The sequence below is a fragment of the Canis lupus genome, chromosome 15 (assembly GCF_003254725.2).
Source record: "Canis lupus dingo isolate Sandy chromosome 15, ASM325472v2, whole genome shotgun sequence".
In the NCBI taxonomy this organism is placed as follows: domain Eukaryota; kingdom Metazoa; phylum Chordata; class Mammalia; order Carnivora; family Canidae; genus Canis; species Canis lupus.
Window position 1 is genome coordinate 44507020 of NC_064257.1, and position 11124 is coordinate 44518143.

The 11124-nt window shown below is 47.1% G+C and overlaps 1 protein-coding gene across 8 annotated transcripts in view; it reads right to left on the reverse strand.

The window, feature by feature from the left end:
• ZNF827 (zinc finger protein 827) overlaps positions 1-8450 on the reverse strand; it is a 166937-nt gene extending 158487 nt beyond the window's left edge. For 6 of the 8 annotated variants that reach the window (XM_025438835.3, XM_025438837.3, XM_025438839.3 and 3 more), the window contains exon 1: positions 7782-8450. In XM_025438835.3, the coding sequence (XP_025294620.1) occupies positions 7782-7824 (43 nt within the window). In that variant the 5' untranslated portion in view covers positions 7825-8450. The remainder of the gene's footprint in view (positions 1-7781) is intronic. The other 2 variants (XM_025438833.3, XM_025438836.3) reach the window with 2 other exon arrangements.
• Between the last annotated feature and the right edge of the window lie 2674 nt (positions 8451-11124).

Below are 11124 nucleotides of genomic sequence, written 5' to 3' on the forward strand. Positions count from 1 at the left end.
GGCGAAGTGCTCCTGATCAATCATTTCCCCCCACCCCCACCCCCCCGCCTTCTCTGGTCCACTTTGAAGGCCAACTTTTTCAGGGCACTCAAAACAACTCACCCTGGGATCCTCCTCTCTCTCACTGCTTGCCTTTTTTCCTCCACACCACACTTCTAATGGGGTCTAACCCCTTGTCTGATCCATGCAGAAATTATGAGAGAGAGAGAGAGAATAAGAGAGAGAGACAAAGTGAGAGAGAGAGAGGGATTATTTAAGGGTCTGCTTTTCAGGCTCAAGCTTCAGAGAAGGTCCATACATTTCTTCCTTGCTGATAGAACTTGGCTGAATTCAGACTTTCTTAAAAACAGAAGCAATGAGTATCTAAGTTTTAGTCAATTCAGAACTCTAGAGACAGAACTTTAGGGGTGGAGGTTGTTTTTTAATAAGAAGGGAATGGACGGCTGGAAACAATATCCTTTTTAGGCACACAGAATCTGCTGCATTTAATATAACCCTGGGTCAGTCTGTGAAAAGCAGAGTTGCTAAAGGCCACATGCTGATCTCAGACCGTGGGCGTGTATCACTGTACATTTTACAAAATTAGATACAGTGCAGCCTCTATGTGTGTGTGCCTGTGTGCGTGTGTGTATACATGCAGTGAAGCTGACTTTTATAAAAAAAAAAAAAAAAAAAAACACAAGATGCACCCATGCAGCTAAAGATTAGTATCAAGCCAAAGTCTGATTTTAATTTATGAAACTACCTTGTAACTACAGCAACTCTATCCCAAAGGTGGGTCTTTGGGGAATGATAAGAGTCATCTGAGAGGCCCCTGCTTCAGCACCTAGTCATGCACTATTCTTCGATATCATAAAAATGTAATTTACAGACAGGATAGAAATACAAAACTTGCTCCTGCACAGAAGAGGGAAAGCAGCTAGTAACTTCAGCCCATAGAGTACTCTTGGCTATTTCTAAGGTCTGTACTTTGCACATTAGTTTCCTATAAAATATGACAGAAGACATTTCAGCAACCATGAACCATAAAGTATTTTGTACACTTGGCCCTAGATGGTATGAATTACTGAGCTACACCTTGCAAAGTAGGGAACAGAAAAGAATACATCAGAAACAGGACACAGCATCTTCACTTATAACCTCTATCTCTAAAATGTGATTCTCGAGTACCTTAACTAAGCTAAAATACAGTAGTAATAAAGTCCAGGGGGGAAAACAAAACAAAACAAAAAACCACCGCATGTCTTACCATAATGAGGCTGGGTCTGGATTTCTTTGCAATAGGAGAAAACTCAGAATCTATTCCTTCCTCACAAAGCCCATGGTCTTGTAAAACCTTATGCTAAGAAGACTTTAACGCCCCCAAACGTCCTCTTTTGTAGGTCATACCATTATTATCTTGTTCTGTGATCGGTCTGATTAAATTATAGAAAATTACTAATACATCATTCAGAATGGAGAGATCCGTTCCCGGCCTGTTGTGTTTGTTTCAATCCTCCTGTCCTAATGTTTCAGCTGATACTTCGAAAAGGATGGAGGAGGGACAAAGGAACTTCACACAAGGAAAGCGAATGGGATACGTGAAACTATCCTGGGGTACACACTGCCCTTCAGCTATCTCAGGTGGCACTGCTGACCAGTCACCGAAACCAAGGGAGCTTCTTTACACAGTAGCACCGCTTGCCACCCTTCAGTCCAAAGATACCACTTTGCGTGCAAGTGACCAGGGTTAGTTACACTGGGTGAGTTTTTCTCTTTTGTCAAAGTGATTGATTCATCCAGACCCTGCCTGAATCCAAACGACTGGGACTACTAAATAAACTGGCTTACCAATCCAGCCAGGCAGCATGCACCGCTAACCCAGTCTTCCCTACAGGACTATCTTGACATTAATAGGACTCCTTGTATTTTAAGCCACCTTTTGACCCCAAAAGAAGCTTGCCTGGTTGCTCCACCAACACAACGCTGTCCCTTGGGTGTTTCCACGGCTTCTCTCCATCTAATTTTATAAGCCTCGCAAGACAGAGATTTTCCACACCTCCCTTGGACCTCTCCTAATAGAGGCCATTCAAAGGCTCTAAAAACTCAAATGCACAGTCAGCCCTCACACTGACCGAAAGCTGTCCAATTTATACTTCTCCAGCATGATTTATTAACACTTTGTGCCAGAGACTTGTCAACTCGCACCAGCTGTGTCATCCCCAGAGCGAGATGGCAGCCCATAGATAAATTAAAAATCAATTTTTTTTATTAGAAACTATTTTGAAGCATTAGGAGGAATGTGATTTTGAACTATCTTCCTTCTTTTAACAGGAAAGTTCAGTGTACCCTACTTACTATATTAGGAATACACGGATTTCTTTTAGGAGAACAGATGAACATTATTGCCCAGTATCAACCTAGCCTGCTATGGGGTATTTCAGAATCGTTAGCTCTGCCTGACAGGAGCAGTGAAATATTTTATTGCCTCAGACTCAAAATGTTTCCCTGTGGTTCCTATCATAGGAGGATGTCCATCGCCACTGAAAAAATTAATAAGAGTAAGTAGGGAAAAGAGTTAAATCTTCTACCCTTCGTCTTCCAATAGATATATAAAGACAGGGAAAAATCTAAATATAAGGGCCCCTGTTGCTTTCTTGTCACTTTTGCTTCCCGCATTTACTAGAAAGCAGAAGATGATTTTTAAAGTTTTGTTAATGAAGAACACAATAACCTGTTCTGGTCTTGACCCACAACTGAGTAAACAATGAAAATACTAGAATAGCAAAACAACTGTTCTATTAACTTTTCCTTTGTGCTCCCCCCTGGGAATAGGCATCAGGCAGATTTCCAATGATAAATATAATAGGATCTGAACTCATACATGTTCATGGGTTAAGTTGCAGCTAATGAGGAAATCTTAAAAGTGCTGATGATGCCAATGGTAAAAGGATTTACAGATGTAGCAAACATAGGGGAAAGCCCTTCCTGACCCTTTCCCTCCTCAGTTAGTGATCCCAAATGTAATGATGTTCATAAAGTGCTGAGCCCCAGGCCTGGTAAACAGACACAGTATCACTTTTCCCCTCTTCTTCTTTCTCAGACTGACAAACATTTTTAAGCCATGCAGTTTGGGATTCTGCTACAGATAAGCACATGGTCTAGTGCAAAGGATCTCTAGGATTTTTTTTTTTTTAAGATTTTATTTTATTTACTCATGAGAGATACAGAGCGAGAGAGAGAGGCAGAGACACAGGCAGAGGGAGAAGCAGGCTCCATGCAGGGAGCCTGACGTGGGACTCGATCCCAGGTCTCTCGGATCACGCCGTGGGCTGCAGGAGAAGCTAAACCGCTGCGCCACCGGGGCTGCCCCTCTAGGATGTTTTTTTTAAACATGGTACTGAACCTGGTTGATGGAAAGAACTTTTAGAAAAGAGCCTTCAACAGCAGCAGAATCATATTTAAGTCTCCAAATGATGACATTGCTGTAGTCCAAGAAATAAAGGCTTTACTTGGAGTAATAATTTTTAAAGCCACTTCTCAAAAATAGTTTAGGTTTAACACCTTTTGTTGGAGGTCACCTCCAAAAGCTAGTGCAAAACTTCTTTTTGATTTGGGGCCAGTGGAATCAGTACACAGCTCTATAGGATGGGCCATTTTCTTTTCCACATATATATGAGGCCCATGTAACACACACACACATACACACTCTCTTACTTCAGAGGCCCAGGAGAAATGACTATGTAGAATTTTAAATCAGAAATCTAACGCCTAGGTTAGTAGTGTCAGGTTAAAGGCTCACCCATCCCCAAAGCTAATTCGGTTCTGAACAATCCCTTGGGTGTCTCATGGAACAGAACGAGCTAGGAAACCTTAGCAGGCCGAAGCCTAGCCTGGGGAATTGCTGGAACTCCGTGCCAGGGGCTGAGGTACACCCCAGACTCCGTATCAGATAATACCAAGTGCTAGTCTGGATTTCCAGGACTGATCTATTCGAGGGTGAACTTCCAGGTTCCTTGATGTCTGCGCTGTAGAGTGGGAGGACTTTGTCCATCCACACTGTGCCTGCCTAGTATTATATTTAATAACAGAAAAATTAGCTCCATACATAAAGTCTATTAGTAGCAATGGTTTATGAGGGGGTGAAGAGGCGAGGGGGGGGGAGGTGGCTATGGGAAAGGAGAAGGCGTTCTGAAGTTTCAATAGATTCCTTTTCACAAGTTTCTTTTTTGTAATCTAATTTGTATTCTACTTCTAATTTTAAATGTGTTTATAGCTTCTCTAGATTCTTAAAGCTGTATCAGTAGTGGCTATTAGCCACTTTTGTGTTTACTCAGAAGGGTTCTTTGGTTTCAAAAGCAAGTTTCTCCACCTCATTCCTCCACCAACCTCCTCCCCCGCCCCCAAAGCATACACCTCTCTCCTTTCCTTTAGGGTCAAGTTTAAAACCTAATGCTGTATAACTTCCTAAAACCCTGAGATGACTTCTATCAGGGCAGCCTTAATGCCCAAAGTTGCTTTAACTTTATACAAAAAGGTTCTCCACCTTAAGAAAAAAATCCCCCCCCAAACACATACAAACAAATAAACAGTTTAGCATTAAAACTGGGATTTAAGACTACAATTATATTCTACATTAAATACTAATTTACACTAATTTTACCAAAGTCAATATTTATTACATCTCCCCACCTCTGCAAGTTTAAGACTCGCTCAGCACTTAGGAAGCTTTGGGTTACTATGTCTGAATTGCAAAACACACCATTTGTCCAGAAACTGCTCTTAGTCCAAATGCAAACTGCTTACAAAACATGTGTGAACCATGCTTAGAACAGGCAGCCACATCCACAAAAATCCATTCAATGCAAAGGTAAGTGGAAAAGCTTTGCAAATTAGGCTTCCCTTTAAAAACTGGAGGGACATTTACCGCTTTTCCAAAAGGTAATTGCTTCTTACTTCAGTAAAAGTGGCTTTATGTGACTGGAAGGAGTTGCTTTCTTTTTTTTTTTTTTTTTTAAGTGAATGGATAACAGTATTCAATTAGAGAACAGGGTGGGAGAGCCCACTCTGAAAATATAACTTAATCACCGGCCATCAGCAAGCAGGAGAGGCCCACCGAGCACACGAGCTAAAATGGAGCCTGAATTTCCTCCCAGGCTGAGGGTAGTCGCACGAGGTCAGGGTCAAGGTCACCAGCAGGGCAGGCTGCAGCTGCCCGAAAGCGCTACACACAACGGGAGGGAAGGCGTTCCATCTCCGTCAGAGCCGAAAACAGATAAATCCCTTCTCCTCTCCTACCCTCCCTCTAACCCCGCCAACGTTTTTTCTTTTTTTTTTTTTTAAAGCAGGGGGAGAGGAGAAGAAAGGAGAATGACCAAATAACCTCACCGCCCTGGTTTTCGCACACAAGCTCATCAGCTCCCAAAGTTGCCATCTAAGGGCAAGTTCGCAGAGAACACTGAAGCCCATTTTGTCCGAGCAGGGCAAGCCTCCCCCGACCCCCCCAGGATTCCTGCCTCCTCTCCCTCCCCCGCCACACGCCCCCGAGAAGAGCTGGGAACTGGCCGGCCGGCCATGTGCACGCACACACTCTTCCACCAACTGCTGCGAGTTTTCTGTGAATCGCAGCGCGGAGCCTCCCAACTCGCCCTCCCCGACTCCGCCGCCTTCTCTTCCCTCGCACAAAATTTCCCTACACACGCAGCCGCCTGCGAGCGATTTTATGTGCATATATATTACATATGTGATATTATCCTCAGAACCTCTAGCGGGCAGGCGAAGAAAGGACTGCACAGGGGCATTTTTTTTTTTTTTTTTTTTAAAGGAAGGGGAAAAAAAGCACAACCCAAGCCCTGTGCGTCGACTCCTGCGTACCGGGAAGGGGAAAGAAAGAGGAATGTTTGCGGAGCGGGCTGCCTGCAAGTGCCCTTGCTCGCCACTTCGGCCGCGGCCCGGGTGACACGGAGCCGCGGGGGCGCTCGGCCCGAGCAGCCCGCGCCCCCTGCGCGTCCCCCGGGCAGGCACAGCCGCGGATATTTCGCGAGGGGGAGATCGATCGCGCTGCCTGTCTGCAGCGGAAACGCACAAGCTCACACACAACCCGAGCCCGAGACACCATAACCTTAACCCTTCCCCCACCCTCCGTGAACTTCAGGTGACCGACCACGTCGGCCTGACACCCGGGCGGGCGGGCGCTCCGGCTCCGCTCCCGCCCCCAGCCCGGGTTTTGCAGGATCGAGCTCCGAGCAGCGCCAAACCGCCGGGAGAGGGGAGCAGAGCGGGGGGAGAAAGAAGAAATTGACCCTCGGTCTCCCCCGACCCCTCCCTCCGGCGCCTCCGCGTCCCCTCCTCCCCGTCACCCCGCCCCACGCCTTCTCCCCTGCCCCCTCCTCCCTGCATTCAAGGAGCCCGGCGGCCCCGGGGGATATTTTTAGTTGCTTCTTTCTCCTTCACTTTTAGCTTTAGCAGCATCTCGGAACACTCAAAGCGGAGAAAGATGGGGGGGGGGGGGGGGAGCTGGAGAGGGAGTGGGGGAAAAGTTAAGAGTCTCGCAAAGAAAAGCCGGAGGGAGGGCGGAGAGGGACCGGGGGCGCGGGTGGAGGAGGGGAAGGGGACCGGGCCGTGCCGGCGGGTGTGTGTCTCCAGTTGGTGTATGTGGCTGCAGCCGGGGAGGGTTGTGATGCACTTTAGTCCTGGACTCTGCTCAGGCTCGCCGGGGAGGGGGGTCTGAGAGCCCGAGTCTCGCCTGGCTCCGTCTGCTCCCACTGACCCCGCATTTTATTGCGGCCAGGAGCCCTGCTCCTCCCTCCCCTCGGCTCTGCAGGGACCTCGCGCGCCGCGAGCCGCCCTGCCTCCTGCCTCCTGCCTCCTGCCTCCGCCTCGGCACGGCTCCCGCACCCCACATCCGCCCGCCGCTGCCCGGCCTCGCCCCCCGCCCGGCCGCCCCGCGCCCCCCGCGCCCCCGCGCCCCGCCGCGCCCCCTCGCCCCGGCGCCGCGGGAGCAGCCGCCCGGCGGCGCGTGTGCACCGGTGTGTTTGTGCGCGGTGCCCCCCACACCCTCCCCAGCCGCTCCCGCCTCGCCCGCCCCCGACTCCCCTCCTCCGCCGCCGCCTCCTCCACCTCCGCCTCCTCCCGCTCCGCCGCCGCCGCCGCCGCCGCCGCCGCCGCCGCCGGCGGCTCCGGGCCCGGCCAACCCCGGCGCAACCTTTAGCCGGAGACGGACCTCTCCCTGGATCCCGTGCCCGGCGGGCGGCCCGCGCCCTCGCCCCGGCACCCGCGAACGCCATGTCACGGCCCCCCGTCCTCCGCACGCCCCGACCCCCGCACCCTCGGGCGCTGCGAGCCGCAAGGAAATTTTTTTTTTTTTTTTAAGATTCCAACCTCTCCCACCTCCCCCCTCGCACACACTCCCCGATTAAAAAAAAAAAGAAAAAAAAAAAAACCGGCATCCACACTACTCCCCTCCTCCCGTCTCTTGCCCCCTCCCCCCAGCAACCCGGAGTGAGGAGGGGGAGGGGGAGGGAAAAGAGGGAAAAAAGCCCGATCTCAAGGAAAAAAAGAGGGAGGGCGAGAGAAAGAAAGAAAAAGAGAGAGAGAGAATAGAAAGGGCACGGGGCTGATCATCACCAACATGGCTGCCTCGGCATAGACCTAAACGAGGAGTAACCCGGGCTGTGTCTTTGTCGGTTTCACCTCTGTAACCCTAAACTAATGCAGAAAACAACGGACGAGGCTGCAGACGCGAAAGAGGAGAGGGAGGGCGACAAAATGGCACGAGAGGAGGTGGAGAAGGGATGACTTACGTGAGGGAAGGCGCTTGGGCTGCTCCTGCTTCCTCCTGGGCATTTTCCCCCTTTTCTCACATTCTCCTCCTTGGTTAATGTGAGATCAAATAAACCCCCGTGGGGGCAGAGAGGCAGACACTGGCAGGAGCGGGGAGGTAGTTGGGGGGCGGGCGGGCGGGCAGGGGGAAACCCCTTCTCTCCGGTGTGTGCAATGGGTTGAAGCTTGTTTCCTGGAGCCAGATGAGGGGTTCTCTTCTTTTCTTTCCTTTCTTTTTTTTTTTTTTTTTAATCCTTTTTTTTTTTTTTTTGAATTTTTGGTCGTGCACCTGGCTTGTCCCCGAGCGTAATATTCTTCAATGGAAACGGATCTAATAGGTGTGAGTGTGTGTGTGTCCTGTGCTCGCGTGTGTGATGGGAGGTATAAATAAATGAGAGCCGGTGCGGCGGTGTCTATGGCCGCGCTGTGTCTCCGAGCCCCTAACACTAATGTCGGGATCAAAGGGCAGCGGCGGCGGCGGCACAGCTCACAGCTCGCTCGCTCGCTCTCTTTCTCGCTCTCTCTCTCCTCTCGCGCTCTCTCTCTCTCTCTCTGTCACACACACACTCACACATACACAGAGGCACAGACTGAGGGAAAGAGCGAGAGCTAGACACACACACACACACACACACACACACACACACACACTCGCACACACACGCGCGCGCAGAGCAAAGAGGAAGGTGCCCTAAGGCTCCCAGGGCGGACTCAGCCTGGGATTTGCAACCGCTCAGTCTGGAAAGAATGGGGGGCGCGCGTGCGGGGGTGGGATGGAGCCCTGCGAATTTATCCCGCTATTCGCCAGATCTAGGTGGGGGGGGGAAAAGTTTTCCCCACTCTTTAAACAACGAGGAGTTCATTACTCTTGCGGATTTTTTTTTTTTTTTTAAAGAAAATAGATGTTTCTCTTAACTTTCTTTTGTGTCCTCAAGTGCATTTGGTTCTGTATCAAGATTTTTCAGGCTTTTTCACTGCCACGATGGCTCTCTTACCCCATCACCTTAAGTGTGTGGAGGTTACGGTTTCCCACACCCTCGTCCAAAAACATTCTAATAAAAAGAATTTTTAGAAAAAAATAAATAAAAAGATAGCATATGGGGATATCGATTCTGAGGTTGATGGAATAAGTGCCCAGTTTTGGAGTGTTTAGGGGAGTTAAAACTGAAACATGCTGCCGAAATGAAAATTACATCCCCTTGACGACGTGGGGGGGGGGGAGTGGGGGGTAAGATTCTCTCACCCCCGTGGTTGATTAAACTGCTACATGATACTCCTACAGTGTGCAAAGAGAGATCTTGACTTCTGAATTGTATTTATTTATTTATTTATTTATTTATTTATTTATTTATTTTGCTGCTGTAATGCAGGTATGTGAAGCTTACCCTGAAGCAATTCTAGTTTGCATTAGGAACCCAAATATAGCAGTTTTCATCAACTGATACATACTTTCATTACTTTACAAATCACACATCTTTCTTCAAAGAGACATAAAGGGGAAAAATAGAAAAGGATGGGTCTCACTCTAGCACAAAAGGTACTTGGTGAAAGAGGACTGTTCTCTTTGTAACTTGCAGTCATTTGGATAAAAGTTCACTCAGAGGTTGTTAATGATTTAAACTCCAAAACCTGCTACTATAATTGAAGTAAAAATGGTCTGAAGAAGAGTTGTTTCATAAAACTCTCTTTGTAAGAGGAAACTTTGAACTTAGCAGAATACATTATATGTCATGAGTCAGATGTAGCTAAAAAATAAAAAGGTGAATTATTTAACTACATCTTCCCTTTTTAGCTTTTTAAAAACTCTGACTCATCATCTTATTATGTTAAATATTTTCTTACCAATTTTAAAATAGACTTTTTCATCAAAGAAAGTGGAGGCATGGTTGAGATAGAGAATGATAAAATGACACTCTCCAAGCTTACATGGATAGCTAATGCCTCTCTGAGGTTCTAGCGCAATTCTCACAAGCTGAGTGGTATTAACAACAGCCATGGTGGACAAATCCCTACATTCCCCTTAAAAATAACAATAAGGCTTTATATTACATATTTTTATTAGAGAAGCTTAAAGAGTGTTGTAGCTCCCATAAGATGTTTTTCATTGATAATGAAATCTCAGGAGGAAACCCACCCTGCCAACTCCCAGAAAGACCCAGCTTCCCCGTGTGATGCTATCCGAAGCAAGTTTTGAAAACACCTGCTTGAATTCAATCTAAAACCAACACAGAGAGCAGTCAAGTTTAAAATGGATCATCATTCTTTTTTTTTTTTAAGACTTTATTTATTTATTCGAGAAACAAATAGAGAGAGAGGCAGAGACACAGGCAGAGGGAGAAGTAGGTTCCATGCAGGGAGCCCAACATGGGACTCGATCCTGGGTCTCTAAGATCACGCGCTGCCCCTGCGCTGAAGGCGGTGCTAAACCGCTGAGCCACCTGGGCTGCTGTGGAGCATTGTTCTTAAACCAATTCTTCCCTGAGTGTTGGCTTAAGTAAACTGGTTATCTAAGTTTTGCTGATTTGTAATGTAAAATGGACCTCAACTTACCATGACTTTGACTATTGTCAGTAGCATTGGACTTGAAATTAGTATATGAATGATAATAGGTCAGAACCCATACATTCCAAGTAGACTCATTGCCTTGGGACTGTGCATGATCTTTAAACTTAAGACAGGGTAAACAAAACGGTCACGATTCCCCACCACTGCCTGCTCTGAACCTTTGGCTAGGATTTGAAGGATGGTTACACTGCATAGACTCATCACCCGTTTTCTGAATTGCTGTGACTCTTTACAATCCTTAGTACACTATGACCGAAAACACACTCTAGGCCTTTCCTGAAAGTAGACTACATTTCCTGTGACCTTTTAAAGGCATGCAGGCAAACACTGTCAACTTTTAATTATAGAGGTATCCTATCAACAGCCAAAAACATTTTTAATTGAATTTACTCATACCTCTACCACTCTCCAAAAATTATCTGAAGTAGTACACAACAATAGAAAATGGAAATAAGGACAGAACAATTTCTGCTTAAATCTCAGCTTGGTATCTGCCTGCTACAAAGCACTCTTCAAGGACACTGGCATCTCACCCTCAGTGGTGATATGTTCAGAGAACACAAACTAATTTTCATGTTAGACTAACCTACAATATTAGGATGATAAATGACTGGAAGTTCCTGCAATGGATTTCAAAATCAAATGAATAAATGATTTTGGGAATGAGTGCCTTTTGGATGCACATACTCATGAACTTTTAACCTCAATTATTGTTGACCATAGCCATTACACTGGAATATTCTATTTGATTCACCCCTC